Source organism: Phaenicophaeus curvirostris, chromosome 4, assembly GCF_032191515.1.
Source record: "Phaenicophaeus curvirostris isolate KB17595 chromosome 4, BPBGC_Pcur_1.0, whole genome shotgun sequence".
NCBI lineage: Eukaryota > Metazoa > Chordata > Aves > Cuculiformes > Cuculidae > Phaenicophaeus > Phaenicophaeus curvirostris.
Window position 1 is genome coordinate 65,312,668 of NC_091395.1, and position 22,009 is coordinate 65,334,676.

General features: G+C 37.9%; 1 protein-coding gene across 1 annotated transcript in view; it reads right to left on the reverse strand.

Moving 5' to 3' along the window:
- Positions 1-21,748, reverse strand: part of LOC138720277 (janus kinase and microtubule-interacting protein 3-like) — a 34,197-nt gene extending 12,449 nt beyond the window's left edge. The window contains exons 1-6 of the mRNA XM_069856357.1: positions 21,344-21,748; positions 18,569-18,622; positions 17,496-17,561; positions 14,086-14,154; positions 10,838-10,915; positions 9,050-9,253 (exon numbers count right to left, since the gene is read on the reverse strand). Of these exons, the coding sequence (XP_069712458.1) occupies positions 9,050-9,253; positions 10,838-10,915; positions 14,086-14,154; positions 17,496-17,561; positions 18,569-18,622; positions 21,344-21,475 (603 nt within the window). The 5' untranslated portion in view covers positions 21,476-21,748. The remainder of the gene's footprint in view (positions 1-9,049; positions 9,254-10,837; positions 10,916-14,085; positions 14,155-17,495; positions 17,562-18,568; positions 18,623-21,343) is intronic.
- Positions 21,749-22,009: the final 261 nt, after the last annotated feature.

The window sequence follows — 22,009 nt, forward strand, 5'->3', positions numbered from 1 at the left end:
GCTTCTTGCAATGCTACTATAGTTGTGAAAACACAAGATGTACAAGTCAAAGGGTTTAGAAATCACCTTAATAGTTCCTGTAACACACTCTTATTGGATTTACACTCATCAGCAAATCCAAGAAAACAATTTGATAATTTTAGCACTAAGCAATCAAAGAAGGATTTGCTAAGCTGCTTAAAGCCTTGGCTCTGAAATGTTGGAAAGGTTCAGGTTGATGTGTATTTACAGGATAGACACCATGGATGGACTATATCAGACAATCATGTTTTGAATCTATGAGACCAGCTTATGATCAAGAATGTATCTGATTCTGCAGCAAAATTTAACAAGGGGAAGATTTTATCAATCTGACAAAGGGAAGAAACACTATTGTTTCGTTATATCATTATTTTAAGCAGCTTCTCAATACCATTAAGACAAAGGTATGTAAAATCTTTAATAATGTGAAGAGCATAACTACATTACATGGATAAATTTAAATAACCATGATTATAAGCAGACTTGCCTTTAGCTCTTATTGAAATCACTAAGCTGATAGATAAAATTACTTAATGAAAATAATTATATTATGTTCTTGATATTTTTTAAAAAAATCTAATGCATTTAAACAGCTATTTAAAAGCCTCTACTGCATTTACAATACAATTTGCATAGGTAATTGCCACATGCATTTACTCAAACTGTTGAATCTGCTGCTGTAAAGGATCTGTATTCAGGAATCCAAATGTCCTTTAGAGTCCCATATTCCTAGAATGTGATTTTGCATAATGGACATACGAAAACAAGGAAACACACTGTAACACATTAGCTTAAGCTACTTTTGTTACCATCTTATGGTTTACTTTATGAATGTAAACTTAATATAAATTTCAGTCAGTTGAAATTATATTAATAGATCATTTTGGATATACTGTACTTCTCTGATTCTCACCAAGGTCTTTCTTTACATGACAGGTAAAAATTTCATTCCACTCTGTGATCTGCAGTCTCAACCATGATAATCCAATTAATAGTTACTGAAGTAGGAGAATTGTTCTTGTTAATCTTTATTATGCATTTGTAGTTTCCTTATTTGCCTTTTTGAAGAGAATGAACCTTTTAGCAGCTGCACTGATGCATTTCTCAGCGTGAAAGTTAATATGAATTCAATCGCATTGGTCTTAGTAGCAAATCAGTGAATTTTATAAATGCTTTTAGCTTAAAATAGTTTTTTGTTACAAGCTGACTATATGTACATGATGACACGGCTTAATTACTAGTAAAATTGGATTTTTTTTCTAATACTAAGAGTCCATTTCCCCAATATCTTTAGGGGGAAAAAGGCATCGTATAATATTTATTTAGCATTAAATTTAGATTATTTTACATTCTGATACTTAATTAGCAAATGTCCATGCAAGTAATTATCATGCTATACGTATGAATTATGCTTATGAAAACACATTTAATCTTCACTTCTACAACAAAATTCACATCGCTTTCTTATTTTAGTCTTGTCTTTCCTCAGCTCTCACTGGACTTTCTTAAGAAACATAGGGTATTCAGGATTTCAGATGAGAGGATTTCAACATTTAAACTTCAGATAAGATTTTTCTTGATTCTAGTATTACTTTAAGGCATACAATTCCTCTTAATTTGAGTGCAACTTCAATCACACCTTCTTTAGGCGAAAGGGAGCAGACCTTTCATATCTTTTGTAGATATTACATCAGCCCCGCTATCATCACTTATTCATACACGTAGTATCATGAAGGCATTAGCAAAGCAGATATGGTTTGATCTGAAGCCTACATATACAGGAAAAATACATAAGGAAACATTTTAAGATAACCACTGAAACGACTAAAATTTACTCTGATCTGCCATGCATGTCATCTGTGGGAAATTATAGAAGTTTATTGTGATATTATCATCGTAGCAACAATGATGCCTTGAAAGACTGAGCATTTACTCCTGCATAACAATCAATACCACAGGTCAAATATGATTAACCTAGTCATGATGTGCCTGATGAAAATAGATTACAGTGAATATAAAAAAATGCATTATTAACAGTAATCTATTATGTGTTGAACAGCAAAGCACAGAACATTTCTCAGCTGCAAGTATTAGTAGTTGCAAAAAAATAAATAAATCAGTGGTTGCTCCACGTATTCCTCTTCATGTAGAGTTGTATGCAAATTGCTGGAGATGATTCTTGCTAGCCCTTTAACACTTCAGCTTTAAAATAAAAATATTACAACAGATAGTTTCTATATAGATTTGGATGCAAAATTGTCTGAGACTTTCCCCAATTGTTATTGTGTAAGTAACCGTAGTAGTAATACTTCTACGTACTTATTGAACTGTGTGACAAAGCTTTGAGTTTTTGACCAAGCCAGCATCATTGGTACAAGGCAACATGTCAGAGGAGGTGTCATTAATTTGTCCCCACTGACAACAAGGCAATGTGCCAAAGAGGATAAATTTAAGACAATGCCTCCTTACGCCTATCAATGGGATGCACTAAGCATAGCATTCTCCCTTCCTCTCTCCCTCCCCCAAGAACCTTCCGAGTCAAACACTAAACCTTAATAATTCTCCTTGGCTGATAAATAGATGGTCTATCAACCGTAACTGATTATATGGCAAAAGGGAGCAGAAAAACTGCTAGATTTATCCAAGCTTTATCTCAGTGTATCAAGTGGCAAATCTCAGGTTCCTCCTTCACATCAGCAATTCATTTTTTAAAATGGTTTAAATTACTTCTTTAAAAGTAAGGTTTTCAGAGAGAAAACTAACAAAAAACCAAATATGTATTCCAAATGACTGAGCCAATAGGATCTTAGAGATATGGTTACTTACAATCCTATGGATTTGTAAACCGACTACTCTGGCAGTGTAAAAAAGGTGCCCTACCTTTGAGACAGTAGTGAGAACCCATGGATGAATGGCATCCACTATAGCTTTGTTATCTATCACCACTAAGAACTTGGCTCCTCAGGTCAGAAAAAAAAAGACTGAAGAAATTTAAGAAAGAAAATAAATTTGGTGTTTCTTGATTTAAACCTCTGCTTGTACTTTGACATTTCAGGATGAAAAAAGACATCACTGCTCCTAACTTTTCCTTGGTCCATGAAAAAAGTGCCTGAGGCATCACGTTCCCTGTGAATCCTCTATGGCAGTGACATATAGAGGTCAGTTTTGAGTCATACCTGTTTTGTCCTGAAGGACTGTTCCACTCCTTCTAGTAGAATGTGCAAATAAAGCAGTACTTAGAATCACTAGGTTGGGAAGGACCCACTGGATCATTGAGTCCAACCATTCCTATCAAACACTAAACCATGCCCCTCAGTACCTCATCGATCCATCTTTTAAACATCTCCAGGGAAGGTGAATCAACCACCTCCCTGGTTAGCTTGTTCCACTGCCCAATGACCCTTTCCGTGAAAAATGTTTTCCTAATGTCCAGCCTGAACCTCCCCTGGTGGAGCTTGAGGCCATTCCCTCTCGTCCTGTCCCCTGTCACTTGGGAGAAGAGGCCAGCTCCCTCCTCTCTACAACCTCCTCTTAGGTAGTTGTAGAGCAATGAGGTCTCCCTTCAGCCTCCTCTTCTCCAGACTAAACAACCCCAGCTCTCTCAGCCTCTCCTCATAAGGCCTGTTCTCCAGCCCCCTCACCAGCTTTGTTGCTCTTCTCTGGACTCGCTCCAGAGCCTCAACATCCTTCTTGTGGTGAGGGGCCCAGAACTGAACACAGGATTCGAGGAGCGGTCTCACCAGTGCCGAGTACAGTGGGAGAATAACCTCCCTGGACCTGCTGGTCACACTGTTTCCGGTACAAGCCAAGATGCCATTGGCCTTCTTGGCCACCTGGGCCGCTGCTGGCTCATGTTCAGTCGCTGTCAACCAACACCCCCAGGTCCCTCTCCTCCAGGCAGCTCTCCAGCCAGTCTTCTCCTAGTCTGTAGCACTGCATAGGGTTGTTGTGCCCCAAGTGCAGGACCTGGCATTTGGCCTTGTTAAACCTCATGCCATTGGACTCTGCCCAGCGGTCCAGCCTGTTCAGATCCCTTTGCAGAGCCTTCCTGCCCTCCAGCATATCAACACTTCCACCCAGCTTAGTGTCATCCACAAACTTGCTAAGGGTGCACTCGATGCCTTCATCCAGGTCATTGATAAAGACATTGAACAGGGCTGGACCCAGCACTGAGCCCTGGGGAACCCCACTTGTAACTGGCCTCCAGCTGGAATTAACTCCATTTACCACCGCTCTCTTCCTGCTTTTTATTACTTTTGTTAAAGAAAACATATTTTAAACATTTCCAGCCATATTCCAACTATTTAGGCATGGAATTTGGATGCCTTCAGCATTCCATAGATGCTCAATATTCAGGTCTAGAATTGAAGTGATATGCTCCATCCAAGAATATTCCAGCTCATTAGAAATAATGCCAGTTTAGTACAATACTACAGTGTAACTCAGAGGAAAAATGTTTCACACTTTTTAATGACACAATGAACTAAGACATCTTTTCTATTTCTTTTTTCTTACAATTTTATACAAAGATAGGACAGGTCTGTGGAATTATTGGATTACATTAATAAAATCTGTCTGTTGTGTCCAATGAGATGTTTTTGATGGCAACACGTGCAGGAACTGCTGTTGAACTGCACACACCCTATGGCTAGAAGCAAATATCACAAGCTGCTTAGGACAGATTTTTAATTAACATATTTTGCCTCTTCCAGATAGAGAGGCTGGTGTAAATCGAAGTACCATCTCTGACTTAAAGGAGCATTGGCAATATGCTTGAGATGAAGGAGCTGTCCCTGAGACACCTTGCACTCTGGATTTAAGAAAAATGTTGTATGGCTTAGCAACACACAGTATGTCTAATTTGGCTCCAAAGTGGCCTCATGTCCTTAATACACAATGGGTATACATGAATGGCTTCATTTATATGCTAATGATCAGCAAGAATGTAGGGCTATACATGCCAAAGATGAACAGACCTACCAATGTAAAACAGGACCTAACATCCCAAAATATATTTCTTTCACTGGAACAAAGTTAATATCCAATGGCTAAGAACTAAGGCTTTATAACTGGACAAAGAAGCACACACAAAGCAGCACAGACTTGCATTTGGACAACAGTTTACCCACTCTCTTATTCACATCCCTATTCTTTGCACACAGTATGGTCCCAAGGAAGATCTTTTATCTGGTCTCTAAAATCAGCATTTCACAAGCTAAATAGTTAAAGTCACTGCATGAAGCAGTTTTTTGTTGAAACCATGTAAACCTACCTGCAGCGTTCATCACATGCCTTAATACTTCTGGATTCTGCATTATTATCAAGCGTTATCTACATGCAGAATGAGAGAACTCAACTTTCTCTCCATCATCAGATCTTCTTCAACCTCCACTTTGTATGTCTGACACAGAAACTCTGACTCATAGAATCATAGAATACCCAGGTTGGAAGAGACCCACCGGATCATTGAGTCCAACCATTCCTATCAAACACTAAACCATGCCCCTTAGCACCTCATCCACCCGTGCCTTAAACACCTCCAAGGAAGGTGAATCAACCACCTCCCTGGGTAGCCTGTTCCAGTGCCCAATGACCCTTTCTGTGAAAAATTTTTTCCTAATGTCCAGTCTAAACCTCCCCTGGAGGGGGAGAGGGGAGTACAGAGGGAGAATAACCTCCCTGGACCTGCTGGTCACACTGTTTCTGATACAAAACTCAGAGAAGGCTGCAGCCAGTCTGCCAGGATAAGTAAAATTGTTCTTTTGAAGCCCTTGTATCAAGGAGATCAGAAGGTAATGGAAGCAAAGAAACAGGCCTTCTGGAAGTGATCAAAATTCCAGAGTTTCACAGAATCTGGAGTCTTTAATACATGGTTTCTGTTTCAGGGGAGGTTTGAGAGTGCTTGCAACACATACATTTTGTATTAAGTCTTGCAGGTCCATCATCCTGTCACAATCATTCTCTGTAACCTCCAGTTCAGCAGAGTAAGAAGGATAGTACATCCTGTAAAGGTACTAGAGCCTGTACAGACATGACCAGTTCTAGACTACAGGTTTGCTATAATAAAATGTAATGGGTGCTTGTTAATGCCACAATGTCAGCAAAAGAAAAGAGAGGGGTTGTTTAACATATTATCTAGGGCTGTACTAAACTTAGGGAAGCTTCATCCATAGCTTAGGATTCTGCCAACATAGGTATATTCTCATTTTTGTATCATTTCAGCTTCTGTTATCTGATAGTGCAGATGAATACAATCCTATGAGAATCAGCCCAGTGACACTACTGATCCATGCTAGGGGTATTCGTTTGTTTGTTCATTTGGATTTAAGCTGTGGACATCTGTGTGCAACTACTAGGTTATCAGTGTTGACCACTGGTCCCATAAAGACTCAAAATATAATCTTCAAGAAAAAAAAAACAACTGAGAAGAGGAAACTGAGGAAAAGATTTCAAATACAATTTGTTAATCTCCCAGACCTCAAGCAAATTAACTATTATCTTTTCCTTTATTTTTCTTCTCTGCTACAGGGGCTTAGAAATAGATGACTAAAATACTTAGCTCCTTATTAAACAGTAAAATTCAGTTTAATGTTATCATGTGGGGCTGTAACCTTAGCATAGCTAATGAGATGGGCACAACATGAAACTCTAGTGACACAGTATAAAATGGATCTGGAGACACATACATAAACACGCATGGCTAATGGGTCTCTTTTTATGTTAGCATTTTTGCTCATAGCAGGAGCAAAGTTTTCTTCCACCTTCATCATATTTAACTTTTTTTTGTGGAGCAATCTGTGAATACATGAACTGGACTTAAACTGAAGTTGTACTCCAGGTGCACCTGGAGTGCTCTGACTGATAGTGAGCAGTGCATGGGACCAAATAGAACATAGTCCAAATTAAACCCCTGATAGGTACATAGTATGGATTTTGAGTACTTGGGAACAAATGTTTCCCTCTGCAAATCTAGTCCTAATTTTCCTTACCATTTGCCAGTGTTATATGGCTCTAACTTAGAAGCTCTGCCCAGATGTGTCCCAAAAATACACACCAACAAGGGTCACAGAAAGGTCTTAGTCAATAGTGGTCTCTCAAACAGCATCAAACTACGTGTCTGGTCATCTAAAGGATCAAACTATATCTACTCTGATGTTAAAACCTGAAATTGTATGTAGAGGCATCAGAAAACACACAGTGTCATTCAAATCTCTTAAATCTCACCGACAAATAATATTTACCCAACTGAAAAGAATCAAAGAATCATAGAATGGCTTGAGTTGGAAGGGACCTTAAAGATCATCCAGTTCCAACCCCCCTGCATTAGCATTCTGAATAAAACATCTACAGCCTGACAAGGAAATTGGACTGGAAGTCTGACAGAAATATCCCATTCTCACTAATTTTCAGCTACACTAGTAACATTAAGCTAACATGTTTCATCTCCATCTTTACCTATCAAATTTCAAATATTTACTCTCTCTTTCTGACACTTTTAGCACCAGCTCAGACCAGTGTTTACCATCACTGATCTGACACCCATTAAAATAAAACCAGAAGTTGTTCCTGGTCTCCTGATCTCTATATTGCATGTTCCAAAGGAAGGGAACAGTGAAGGAGCAAGAGAAAGGAGATTCATAGGACATCAGAGCTCAGCTCTAACACTGGCACCATGAGCACTTCTCATCGTTGCAGGATGACAGGAGATGAATGCAGCAGTGCACTACTACATTACATCAGTAGTGGTCTATAGTCATCTACAAAGCCAGCTCGAACAGAGAGAGGTGGCTTGAACTAAACTAAATGCAGTTCTTGCTCCAGAAACAGCATCCTGAACACATTTGCATAGCAGAATTTGGCATTTGCAATGTGTGATTCCAGGTTTGCACAGAAAACAGCGAGAGCAACCTGAGGACAGTCCACAAGATCATAGAATCATAGAACCACCAGGTTGGAAGAGACCCACTGGATCATCGAGTCCAACCATTCCTATCAAACACTAAATCATTCCCCTTAGCACCTCGTTCACCCGTGCCTTAAAGACCTCCAGGGAAGGTGACTCAACCACCTCCCTGGGCAGCCTGTTCCAGTGCCCAATGACCCTTTCCGTGAAAAATTTTTTCCTAATGTCCAGCCTAACTTTCCCCTGGCGGAGCTTGAGGCCATTCCCTCTTGTCCTGTCCCCTGTCACTTGGGAGAAGATGCCAGCTCCCTCCTCTCCACAACCTCCTTTCAGGTAGTTGTAGAGAGCAATGAAGTCTCCCCTCAGCCTCCTCTTCTCCAGGCTAAACAAGATCTAAGACATCTGGCTGTATCTCCCAGAGCTTACTATAAAGTAGAACAAAAATCTGTAGGAACAATTATTCCTGCTGGAATAATTAGCACAGATGCAGCTGTCTTCTTTTTCCTGAGTATTTTGCAGAGGAAAACTACCAATCCTACCAAATGATCCTTTGGTAAATAACTACCACACTTGCCAGGAACTTGCCTGAATTCAAGTTGTCAGTATTTGTCCTTAAGAAGTGGCTTGGCTTTTCTGAACTAATTTAGAGTCATGAAGAGGCCTTTTTTTTCTTTCCTTAAATTTTAAAAGATTTCACAAATCACTAAAATAAATATAAAAGCTAAAAAAATTTAAAAATTAACTGCTGTAACTACTGCTTTTGCTTTTCTTTATATAGATGAGTGTTATACTCTTACAGCCTTCCATTCTGGCTTTTTCTAACTTAGGCCTTAAGCTTGCAACAAGCTCCCCATGGTGTCAGTCCTGTGGAAGACTGTGTGGTTGTACACACATGAAACAAACTGTGCAATGGACCTTATAGTGAAAGAGTGACTCATTTTGTGTGTGTACCATGCCCAGCATAATCTGTCCCTAATGCTTCTCATCTCCTTGACATGGGAGCAAAACAAAGAATAGACTAAGTGTAACTCAATGAGGTGAGGGTGATGTGATGCTGTTGTATGGGCAGTGGCAGCAACCACAGAGGTAACACGAACGAGGGGGAAGAGAGAGAACCAGGATTACCTGCTGTGCCTGCTGCAGCAGTTCCATTCGCTCGTGCAAGATCTGGCTGTCAAACTCACGGCTCTGCCTCAGGATCTGCCGCCGCACCTTCTCCACTGCAGCTCGCAAATCCTCCCTCTGGGCTTCCGTCAGCGACTCGCTTGCCCGCCTTCCTGGATCCTGCTGCAGGGCATTATACAGCGTGGCTTCCAGCTCCTGGATTTTCTAATGCAACCCAAATCACATATAGACAGGCTGCCATTTGAATCCACCAAGCCAACGACCCACCAACAGCTAGAGGATAAGGCTAGCAAGCAAAGCCTTAGGCAGGAGGGAAGGACGGACACAGACAGGTAGACAGAAAGCAGCGGTTGTGAGCAGTGAGGAGCATTCCATACAGAGTGCACGTAGCCTCCTGGCACAGAATTACACCTGGGCAATGCTTCCCATTCTAGTAAATGATTGATTTCTTTTATTTAAGAAAGATTCAGATTATAGGTCTGTGGTCAGTATGTAACAGAACCCCAACCCCTGATGCTGAGCATTACAAAATTAATGCAAACTAACAGATTCCCTTCAACTGCAACTGAATGTTTAAGCCATCCTATAATATAAAAAGCCCACAGGGAGAACTGCAAAAAACAGAAATCTTACTGTCTCCCTTTCTCTGGAGCTACCATCCTGCCATCCATTGCCTGAAGTTATGTCACTGACTTAGTTCCAAGCTGCCATAAGCAATGAAGAGAGGAATGCTTTTATATACATACACTAATCCCTCATCAGTCTCTTATAATGTGCTGGATTCCTAACCAGATTCTCATCCACAAACCAAAGCTGTAGTACTTTGCAAAGCAGAGAGCACAGGAGAACTTCAAATTCATTTGGAGAGCTGTATTCCCAAGAAAAAAGAAATGAAGGAATCATGGCAGTGTTTCCCTGACTACAGGGGTTAGAATGATACTATTAAAAAACAGCATCCAGACTGACAGTATTTGGACCAAGAGCAACAGACTACATCCCGTTAGCCCTCATAACATCTTTGTGAGGTAGGTAATTCAATCCATATTAGTGATGCATAAAGAGCTGCACAGAGAGGTTAAATGGCTTGCCCAAGGTCACCGTGCTAGAAATAGAACCTGCTTGCTTTTATCTGTTATCTGTTCTGAGCACTAGACTTCACTTCTTTTCTGAAAACATTTGCCCCATAAGAAACATTTACAACGGATAAATATTTTTTTCATGACATTATATTTTGATTCGCTGAAGGCTTAGTATTAGCAAACTTGTGTGTCAGTTTTACCAATTCCTATCTACTTCCTAATCATTTCTTGGCCTGAGGAAAGGTAAGGTTGCGGCTTCCTTTTTGAAAACTAGGAAAGGCAAGGTAAGGTAAGGTTGGATAGGAAAGCACGGAAAGGAATTGCATAGGAAGAACAGCCATTGTCAACTTGGGATAGGTTAGCAGCAGTAATAGTTACAAATGCTTAGGAAAAAGCAAAATTGGAATATTTCTAAAGTTACTTCTGCTGTGTTTGAACAGTGATTATTTTGTGCATGCATAGACCAGCTCTTCCCAGAAATACTAACAAGATGTTCACATATTTTAGAATAAAAAATGCGATGCAAAAACATTACACTTGAAAATAAGTAATTCATTTCCAAAGTCTCCATTTAAGTAATATTTGATTTCCTTGTCTGTCAGAAAAATAAATCAATTTAAAAAGAATCCTATTTATAATTAAAAGAAAAAAAACTGTACTTTATCAAACTTGTTCAAAGATGAAAATTTAAAGAGTGATCTTTTCCTACCATGTATGCCTGGTCCAGAGCTTGCTTCCTGTAGTCAAGTTCTTCCTCTAAATAACCCTTCTGTTTACTGAACAGGTCCTGAGCAATAATAAAAACAAGGAAGTGTTTATTCTTTATCCTAATTCATCAAGAATCATAAACGAAATTTTTTTTTTATGTGAGTTTTCCACTTGAGAGCAAAGAAAATCTCTGGCCAATGATCACATTCATCCTAAGGATATTTGGAACATCAAATTTACACTATTAGCATTTAAAAATACATGCATCATATTAAAAACTTGTACCTATGAGGAACAGACCTCTGCACCAGTGTACAAACCTGCTTTTACCTAACAGAAGTGCACACAAGGGCTGAAAGGTGAATTGGAAATTGCATGCATGTGGTCCCATTATTGCTAACTGCACAGGGCAGGCCAAGGGGGGAAAGAGAGAAACATGATCAAGAGCACTTGAAAATATCCAGTGTGCACCCTTCAGGAAATCATGAGGAAATTGTAATCTGCATTGTCTGGCCTGTTCTTCTAGGGAGCCAGAAGACACAGGGCTCTCACTGGATTCTGCAGAAACATCCCCTTATGCATTAGTGAAACAGTAAAAGCTCAGTTCTCAACTTGTAAAGGTAGGAAGCCAATTTGAAATGGGTAAATTGATCCCAGAGAGGTTCAGTGCCTTTAGTTGAAGAAGTTTTCAACATACCTAGGATTTAAAGGGATTTTTTTTGCTTTTACTTTGAAAATCAAACTCACTGATTTTCACAGTTATAAGTATATATGTATAACACAGGATGGGACTTCAGTGGAACTCAGTATGAAAAAGCACAATGTTGCAAGAAAGTTGTGGACATTTGAATGGTTGTCTGAATAGGCAAGCAAGATCTGACCGGCAACAGTACTCTTGTACAACATGTCTCTAGAGTGTTGGGGATGATAGCAAGTAGAACACAAAATAGTTACTCAATTTTATTAGCTTTTCTTTCAAGGAAGGTTTTCATGCTCAAAAAACTAGTAGTAGTCTAGAAAGCAGAGAAGGCCTTTGACTGAATTTCACATGTTGAACAGAAAAAAGAATGATGGAAAACACTCTTTCATTTCTCAACATGTAGAATAAATGCCAAATTAAATACATAAGGTTCTTAATATGATGGACTGTAGCTTTTATTAACAGTATAAAAAAAAATCAAATGTTGCCGGTTTGGTTAGTCTATTTGGGATGGTCCCAAAGTCACTCATTTGGCCAAATTTTACCTTCAGGCATATATGTGGACCTAGAACAATTTTTCTGGCACCTGTTGGTGTAGCACTGGCAAAGAATTTGCCTAAGCATGAACTCTGATGACGAATTCTCACTCCAAACATCAGATTTAAAACGTATCTATTTTGATCAGCAAATTAATGCTTGGGAGGGGCTCACAGCATAAAATGATTACAGATGACTCCCCCACTTAGTAAGAACATCTCATAATTAGTGATAGCAGCAGCATATAAGAATAATATCAGATGTCTCAGAGGAATAATTTGCTATTTATTCTTTGTATTAGAACTATAATATCTGTTGTTCAGGGTATTTCTTTTTTTTTGTAAACTGAATTTCTTTCAATTACCTATGAGTTAATAATGAAAGTAGAACCAAAGTTTAAGTTAGACTTTGATCTTGGGGCTGGAATTCATTTACCCACAGATGGGCATCTATTGCTATTACAGCCAATTTAGGGTATGCAACTTCATCTGCTGGCCCAGAAGGGCTGGGATCTAAACAGGTCCTGTAGGACATATTTCTCAGCCCTTTGTGGATATCTCCAGAACTCTGAAGAGTGTAATACGGCACTAGACCCTATGTTCATGCAATTGAATCCTACCTTGACTACCCAGGTGGCACTATTTTCTGACGAGGATTACAGCAACAGCTACATGGTTGTTGTGCAAGATGCAATACAGGCCTGGTCCTAACATGCTTACAAGTGTCTGGCAACAGAGAAGTAGACTGACTTGCCCAAGACTAGAGAGGATCAAAGCTGCAAACAGATCCCAGAATAGCAAGGCAGCTTCCCTGAACATGTTCCTGCTCCAAAAGCTATTGTAAAAGCTGGCCACAAAATCCAAGAGGGGAGGAAACGAGAATAGGATGTCAAACTCTTACAATGAGTCCCAGACAACTAAACCAGTGCTCGGCCCTTCTGAATGTGTCATTCTAGAATATTATTTCACAATTAAGTCAATCATCGGCAATGCAAACTCTGAGATTACTACACTAAACAAATAAATTCAGGGCTGCCCAAAACATCACAGATGGTGAGTGGGAAGATAATAAACCAAGTTAGAAAGAAACTATTGTTTTCCAGCTACTTTTACATAAGAATCTGGTATTTGTGAGCATTGTCCTTCTCCAAAACCCTTGTGTTTTTCCATAACAAGAGTTAAAAATAAATAAATACTAAAAGGATCATACCTATGTTAAATTCTTACTAGTATGATAGACTACATTCAGAGAACATAATCTTAGAACTTCCTTTTTATTGCGGCCCAAATACACGCTTCCCCAGTGGACCTGGGCAAATCACTTAACCTCCCATTCTTTAAGATGAATGTAATACTGATTACTTATCTACCTGTAAAAGGTGTGGCGAGGATTAATCAGTGTTTTTAAAGCCATTTGAGGATGTGAAGAACAGAATGCATGGTAAACCAATAAAACCAAACATTAATTCCAAATCTCTTTGTTCAACATATGGAAAAACAAGGTCAGAATAGCACTGATGTTGTTATGCAAGACAAAACTTCTTTTGAGAAAACACTGCCTCTTTAAGCATGAAGATCTTGAGGCAAGAAAGTTCATCTGGAGTAAGAGGTCTTCACAACTTGTCCAGAAGCAGAATACCAGAGAGCAAAGGAATACCTTTGACATATCTATTAACACGACACCAAGATTAAAAAAATGGTGCTGTTGCCAGACAGATTAAGACATAGAAAAAGCACAAAGATAATTTCACAGTTTGGTAACTATGTTCTGTAAAGTTATTCCTTCATGTCCTAATTCGTACATATTTTGCTAAGTTTGTTCTACATAGCTTTGACACTTCCCTTCCACCCCAAAGAATGTAAGCAATGAATTGTTCAATTTTGACTGTTTAACCATGAAGCAACCTCTGTTAAGCAGAGAAAGGCAGCAAATCAATTTGTAATGAAGTTTATAACCATTCCCTTGAGATTAATTTAGCTAAATTAATGATATTTTTAGTTTTTGTTCCTTACCTTTTCATTTTCCAGGTCTAACATCTTCTGTGTCAGGGCAGCTTCTGTCCCTTCTATTTGTTTTAACCACTACACGAAGAGAACAGTGTGAAGAGAGAGAAATAAAAAATGAAAAAAACCCAGAGATTTTGAAAAAATTGCACTGAACATTTTGCAATTTTATAGCCAACATTCCCAGGCATATGCTGCTTCTTTGCTATCTATTCACTTTGAAGTGGCACAGGAATAAACACGTTGTGAAAACACAGGAAAAATGGAGGACTGAAGAATAGCAAGTGGAGGTTGGTTTCCCACAATAAATTAAAGAGGCCCCCCCCCCGTAAAGTTCAAGATACAAAATAGACTTGGGTGAAGAATACAAAATTAACCTGATTGTTTCTGACTCAATATACCCATTGCTTGTTGGCCTGATTTGCAAAATCATCGTATAATTTCAGGGCACCAGTCCTGCATTTTTCCAGATGGTAATTTAAATAAGAGGCATCGCGTCAAACTCAGTCCTTTATTTTGCACAGTTTGCTGCACCTTTCATGAGAAGAGGGTCACTTCTAAAACACTGGTACTGTAGAGAGAACAATAAAATGGACAGATAGATGGAAGTCCATGCAGTTCCTACTATGAATCCCTTATCATTCTGATGATAAAGAAATCAGAATTAAGAAGAATGGCCATTGTATTGCAATGGTGAAAATACATATTATAATAGCTAAATGCATGGCTAAAAGGTTCTTGCTTAATTACTGATAGTCACCAAGACCATGTTAATATTCAGCATTTAAGTTTATTGAAATGGATGGGAATGCTCAGTTCTGTATTGGTTTGTTTCATTTATTGGTCTAGCATAAGCATAAATGACTAGCTAATGGAAAGTATAGTTTAGACTAATGCTTCTTTTTGTAGCACCAGCTCCCATTATCAGCTGTAGCTTTGCAGTTGATACTTACCACTTTCCTCAAATGCTTTGCATACTAACACTAGATTACTACTACTTACTTTAATTCTTTTAGTAACCATTACACATCGACTTCTTAAATTTAGGGGTTTAGCAAGTTCACTGGGGCTCAGATTCAAAGGACTTAATGACATATCCATTTTTCTCCAGCGACTTATATAGGAAATCTGCAAATGTAAGTTTACAAATAAGCAAAATGTGACTCCATTAATTCATCGTTTTGGAACTTCCACTATTTAAGAGACTGATGAATAAAGAAGGCAACTTGCTTCTTCTACTTAGTAGATTTAGCTTTGTATGGAGCTGGAAAAAAAAAAAGTGAACAGGAGCACCGTATTGCCCAGTGATTCTATTGTCACGATCTTTGTTTTCTTCATTTTGAAGGTGACAGACTGAAGATACTCCTAAGGAAAACCTGTCCACTGATTTGGCAAGACAGTGAGCAGTCTGAATCTCTGAAATCGATAGAAATGGGAAGTACTTAGCATCAATATGTGCAAATGAAGGGTTATTTTCAAAAGTTAGAGGTCTTATTTCATGAAGTTATGAATTATATGACAATTTAAATGTTGATTCTGATCTTTCCATGCCTGTAAACCATTCTGGAACCAAGGTGTATTAGGGTTCATAATCAGTTGTAGCATTCAAAATCAGTTTCTGGAATTGTGCCAGCAGAACCTAGAAACTTTCCTTGCCTGGTAGCTTGATTTCCAGATCACTGATAATGGTTTGGTATAATAGATTTGATCTAAATAATCTCTGAGTGTGATTAATTAGCACATACGAGCATAATGAGCACAACATCTCTGCCTGTATTATCATTTTTGTACCAAAAGACCTCATTGTGAGATCATTCTATATGATAGTTTTTTGTAATTAAGGAACTATAAGAATTTACACGGGAAGCTCTCTGGCCCTTATTTAAGGGGACATCTGAGATGGTTGTTGCATCACACAGGAGAAGGCAGCGGAGTTGCTTTAAACTTTCCCTTGATTCATTCAACCCTTTAGATTCAATTTGCTATCAGCTTTTACTTATTAAATTACTGTGAGGTACTCATTACAATTACATAAAATGCATAGAGTCCATAGATAACATGAACTCTTTTCATCTCATTCTTCAAATGCAGTCTTATTTACCAATAGAAGATAAAACTAAAATCTCCATCTTTCTGATGGAGTGTTCAATTATCAGATTATGTGGTAAGACCACAAAAAAATACCCTAAAACATTATAGCAAACTGGGAACTGGCAGAAATTTTGTGGAGAAAAAAATGAAATTATAGACCAAGTTTAGCATAAATAAATAAAGTCTGCATTGTAACTGCATATTTCTGTCATTGAAGGAATTATTTCAGTTGACAAAGCATTCAAATATTTATTGCTGTCACCAGTTGCTATAGGAAAAAACTTACAGATAAGAAAGTGGTGTTCTGCACCACTCTGACACAAATAAAATAAGTTCACTAATTGAAGTGGCACTTTTTGCAGAAGCACTAATTTACTTGAAGAATAATAACCCAGTACTGTCCCTAACATCTGTCTGGTTTCGCTCTCTCTCTTAGCCTTGTGTACTGGGGATCTTCCACTTTCCTTATTGGATATAATGATCATCACCTCCTCTTTTCAATGCTGTAGTGCAATGAAAAGCATACAGAATTTAGCATTTTTCCTCATTTTATTTAGCTGATAGCAGTTAGTCATTTAAATCAATGGTTATTAAATTAACTAATTCAGATTATCCACATTAAGATATTCAGATAAGTAGATTACCAAAATTATACTAATTAAAGCAATTATTACAAAATGACTAAATTTTAAAGTTCTGATTCGGGATTTCAGAAATGCATCTAGGAAAGATTTAATAGAGATCCATGAAGAGACAAAGCTTCTTCAGAGAAAAACGCAAGTCTTTCTTAGTTTGAAATGTCATCCTTATTCATATACAGGTTCTCTCTGCAACTGGAGGAGTAAAGAACTAGTCACACAGAACTGAGTGACCTGACTGATTAACTGTCCTGTACAAACTACTTTTTCACTATCTATGGCCACTAATTTATAGAGGAAAGGACCACAGACCACTCAGAGCATTTTCAGTCATACACCTTAATGGACACAATGGACCACAGTGGTACAACTTCCAGAGAACTTCACAGCACCCTGTTCCCAGAGAGCTGAGGACACTGGCACTTATGAAAATGAAGTCTCTTTTGTTAAGTGGCTTTTTAGTACTTTATTCTAAAGGAATATCTCCAAAATATGTTTTTATTTTTAAAATGGGTATAATTTGTAAATTTGATTTTATCTGAAGACATCACAATCCCAACAGTCACGTAGGTGAATTCATGCTCTGATCGAGACGACTAACAGAAAAGTAATGCTTCCCTGGCCAAGTTACATGATATCTGAGAAGACATGGTCAGTCTTTAGGCAGAGAAAAATCTTACTGAATTCTACCTTTTCACAGAGGGAAAGCACAGTCCCAGCTTGGATTATCGCAACCTGTTCTTCATTTCTCAAATTCTAAAATATAAAAAGATACATTTTAAATTGGCTTGGAAATACTTCCTTCAACACAAGTGATATATTTGAAGTCTACTTCAAAGAATAAGTCAGCAATGATATTTAGCATTTTATAAACATATCCAGAAAGGTTTCCATGATTGAAAGTATTAAAAGCTAAGCCAAGGGTACACAGTCTCCACTCTGTTTAAGTACACCATTCCTACAACACTTTTGCAACAGCTCATTATTCAATGAAAATTAACTGGTTTCTGTCAGGGATTTTGTATTTCCTTTTTTCTAGCCAAAAAAATGCCATTTCACTTGACCATAGCCTTGCAGCAGGTGAATCTCCCCCTCATGCACTTCAGAGCTAGAGCTCCCATCAACAAAAACCATGCATAGAACGAGCAAGTCCTACAGAAACCACCACAGAACATGCGACATAACAAGTAAATCTAGAGCTTAAACCTAGTATTATAAAGACCTCAAACTGTAAAAGCTACTTTTAAAGTGGACTCTGCTCCATGGATATTTGAGCCCCAACCATACGAGCAAGATTTTATACTCTATTTGGCAACAACGGGAAGAAAGGTAATGAATTATCCTTGGCCTTTCTCCCAGCAAAACCACTCTGGGCCGATGCACCCTCCACAGCAGCAGGTGCTACTATTAATACTCAAGAGAAAAAATTCAGGAATAATTTGGTCTGGCTTTGACTTCCTTATCTTTCTCCCCTACCCTGTTTTATAACTTTTTCCTCTACCTAATAAAGTTCCCTCTACTTTTTTACCATGTCATTCAGCCAAGACCAGATCTTATCTTGAGAAAATACTCTTCCACTAGCATCAGTTTAACTAAAAGATTCTCTTTTAAGTTCATAAAGGTAGTACCATAATCATTCATACAAATACAGGCATATAAAATTCACCCTGTGCATTTTCTTCCATATTATTTTCTGCTGTGGGAAAGAATGCTTTAAAATAACCACAAAACTAGAGGTATATTTGAAATTAAAATTTTGTTACCCCATTATCTCCAAGAATATCTAGCTTCTTCATAAGTTCAGATATATTCACATCCTGAAAAAGATGTTCAATGTTTATTTTTTATAAAGTAGGTGAGAAATAGTTTTTACCTGCTACAAGTTTATGCATGCAAAAGGACTTGAAATGTAAATAAGTGAAAAATTAGTTTTGCATCACAATTACAAAAGTGTTGTTGATACTTTCAGAGACAAAACCAAATGTCATTCTTGATTATAGCAAGGAACACTAATGTCTCTGTATGAGGGCAGAACGTTCCTGTACAATTCACGTTTATCATTCTGCTGATGTGTGCAGATGAAAGATCAAAACTGATAAACAGGTTTAAAGGACTGTGGTTTTTCCTGTTTGTTTGGATTGGGGCATCAAGTCTATTAATCTAGAGAAGTTAAGAGAACAGAAAGCATGAACAAAATAATTGTTAAGGAGGTTTTGGGCTTTTTTTTAAAGAATGTTTTCTTTGTTAAACAAAAGAGCGGAGTTTCAAATCAGCCTCACAGTGGCTGAAGGGAATACGCACGGTGGGCTGAACTTGCTTCTCCAAATACAGTAAGCCCACAACCTTCGTGACTAGAAAGCCAGTCAGCCTCTAGATTCAGAAAAAGGAGCAGACAACCCATCCATATTTAGGCCCAATTATTGAAATAAAGAACAATAACGCTCTGATACAAAAGAAGAGAAAGGAAAAAATTCATGCAATGTCTGTATTTTACACAGTGATAGGGACCGTTCCAAGGACTCAGGACTCTGTTTTCTACTTTAAAAAAGATGTTGGAAAGCTTCATGTAGCTGTCTAAACTGCATTAATCACATTTTCCTGCACTATCCCAGGTATGGTTCACAAGTTAACATGGATCAGGCATCATTTCCATTGGCAGCTCGTTTGCAGCCATGTTATTTGAAGGTGGAAAGGCCTGAGAGCACGGGCAACGACCAGTTCACGCCAACCCAAAATGCTCAATCAGATGCATAAAGCCAGAGAGCCTTGTTAAATGCTGGTACCCTCAGCTTCTACTCACATTCAGCCCACCTTAGAAGGTTTCATAGGGCTGTGCTTTTGCTCACTAGTTTAATCACTTACAGTACATAATGTGCTGGTTTGAATCTATGTGTTGTGCAACTGCATTATGTGGGTAGTCAGGATGATGAATCTTCAAAATTTTTTAAAGCTAAATTAGCTATCCTTGCAAATTATGTAACTTCACCAGAATATATATGCTCATGATTTCCAACCCAGAAGACTCTGTTAAGGAAGACTTAACAGGAAACTAAAGATTTCCTGATGACCAGGCACAGATGTAGGAGAAAATCCACAAATCTACCCTGCCTCCAAAAAAAGGAACAATGTGCTGTGTTCAAGTTGATCTATCCTGAGAACTCCCCTCCCTCTCTTTCCTTTCTCCCCCAACACTTAGCAGGATCTCCAAACATTACACTGGGTATTAAGCTGTGCACATTAGTAAAAAATAGATTATCTCTAAAAATAGATTATCTCTAAAAATAGATTATCTCTAAAAATAGATATCTCTAAAATAGATTGGTGTGGACTTTAATACACAATTCTGCTTTGACTGGTGCTAAAAACAAAACTGTTGGACATGATCAGCATTGACAATGTTGAATGGAAACTTCTTTAGCTGATCAGTTACACAAGCGAAGAATGGAATTTCGTAAGATAGGCAAGTTCTTGCACCTATCAAGCCAGAAATACTCATTCTAATTTATTCCATGATGGGACCTACAGGAAGATTTAGAAATTAAATCAGATTTTGCATTATTCTAGAATCTAATTTGCTACTTATGATTAATATTTAAAAAGACACTAAAAACATATAAAATGTCAACAATTTCAGTATATTAGGTGATTGCCTCTGCTTCCAAGTAAGTGAACTGAACTGCAGATTGAAAAATACAATGGAAAAAATAAGAATTCTTGATCTTGGTAACTGTACCTGCTACAGCCAACATGCAAATTGGAATAACAGATAAGCTAAGCATAAATTGCAAGCAAATGCCATGGAGTATAACATACAGAAATATTGGTTACTCATAGAAAAGTTACCCTATAATTTTGTGCAACATTACTAACAAAGCAATCTGAATTCAGTCTTAAGTTAACCAGCATGCAAATTAATTCATACAGCTAGCCTATTCGAGGGAGAAAAGAAGTGAAAAGAGCAATTCTTGCTTCTTCATAGCAGAAGCTAAGCAAGCGAGATCCCAATGTTTTTCTTGTGCTTGATCTAAAAGGATAGATAAGAGTCTCATCTATTTTAATGAGTTTTGGATCAGGAACCCCATGCTTCAAGACCCTGGCCTGGGCAAATACCTTAAGCATATTAATTCAACAAACAAATGCATAGATGCTTCACTAAATTGATTGTAAAATAATAGGTGAATGTTATTTTTCTGGTCTTAGATGTGAACACTTAATGCCAACAACAAAATAATGTAGCAAGTCTGACAACGATTTGCATTAACATCCACAAAATTCTTTGCTGTTTTCAGTGATACCCTAAACAAAATGTAATTTATTTTGACTAAACAGCCTTCATTTTCACTGATGAATTCCCGATATTCTACCAGATCATATCCTTATGATACCTTTTCCCCCATTAAAAATATTTTTTTTCACTATATTTATTTTTTCAGACTTTCTTCCCTACAGCAAGATGACAAGCCAGTTGTTCAGATATTGGGTTGGTCATTCCAAAAAAGTTCCTGGGCATCCAGCACTTACTGATGCCCTAGATATACCTTTATTCCTTCCTGCTGACAGAACAGTTGAAGTGCACTTCCATTGTTTTCAGGGAAGGTGGTTATATGAAGATTAAATGCTGGCGATCTTCGTTCTCTCTCCTGAGGAAAGATTTTGTTTAAAAACAACATGTGTGATCATATGTAAACATGTATTTCTTACCCTTAGAAAAACACAGCTTTACATTGAAAAGGCAGATTCCTATTCACATTCCAACTATATGGTATTTCCTGATTCTTTTCACCGTATTTGAAGGCTTTTGGCCTTAGCTAAGCACAAAAATGGTGTTAGCATCCAATTGATTCCATGCACACACAGTTTCTGTAAAGTTAACCAACATTCCTCAGATGGAAGAACACTTGCATGCTGGCCAAATAACTGAATGTAGCCTTATAAAACTCTGCATTTTTATTTAACTTATTTAACTATTGCTTTCCTTCATGAAACAAAGAACAATTTAGCAAGAAGAAAACGCAGAAAAAAATTTAAACTTCACCATGAAATAGCATAATGACAGAAAATTTTCTCATTAGAATTAAAGCTGTGTATCTGCTCCCTGTTTATTCTTTTCATTAGAGCATGTAAAATCTCCAGTCCTATTCCCTGCACAATCTAGGATGTTGGAATATACTGAAAGGCAGCACTACTCTTCACTTACGATGTTC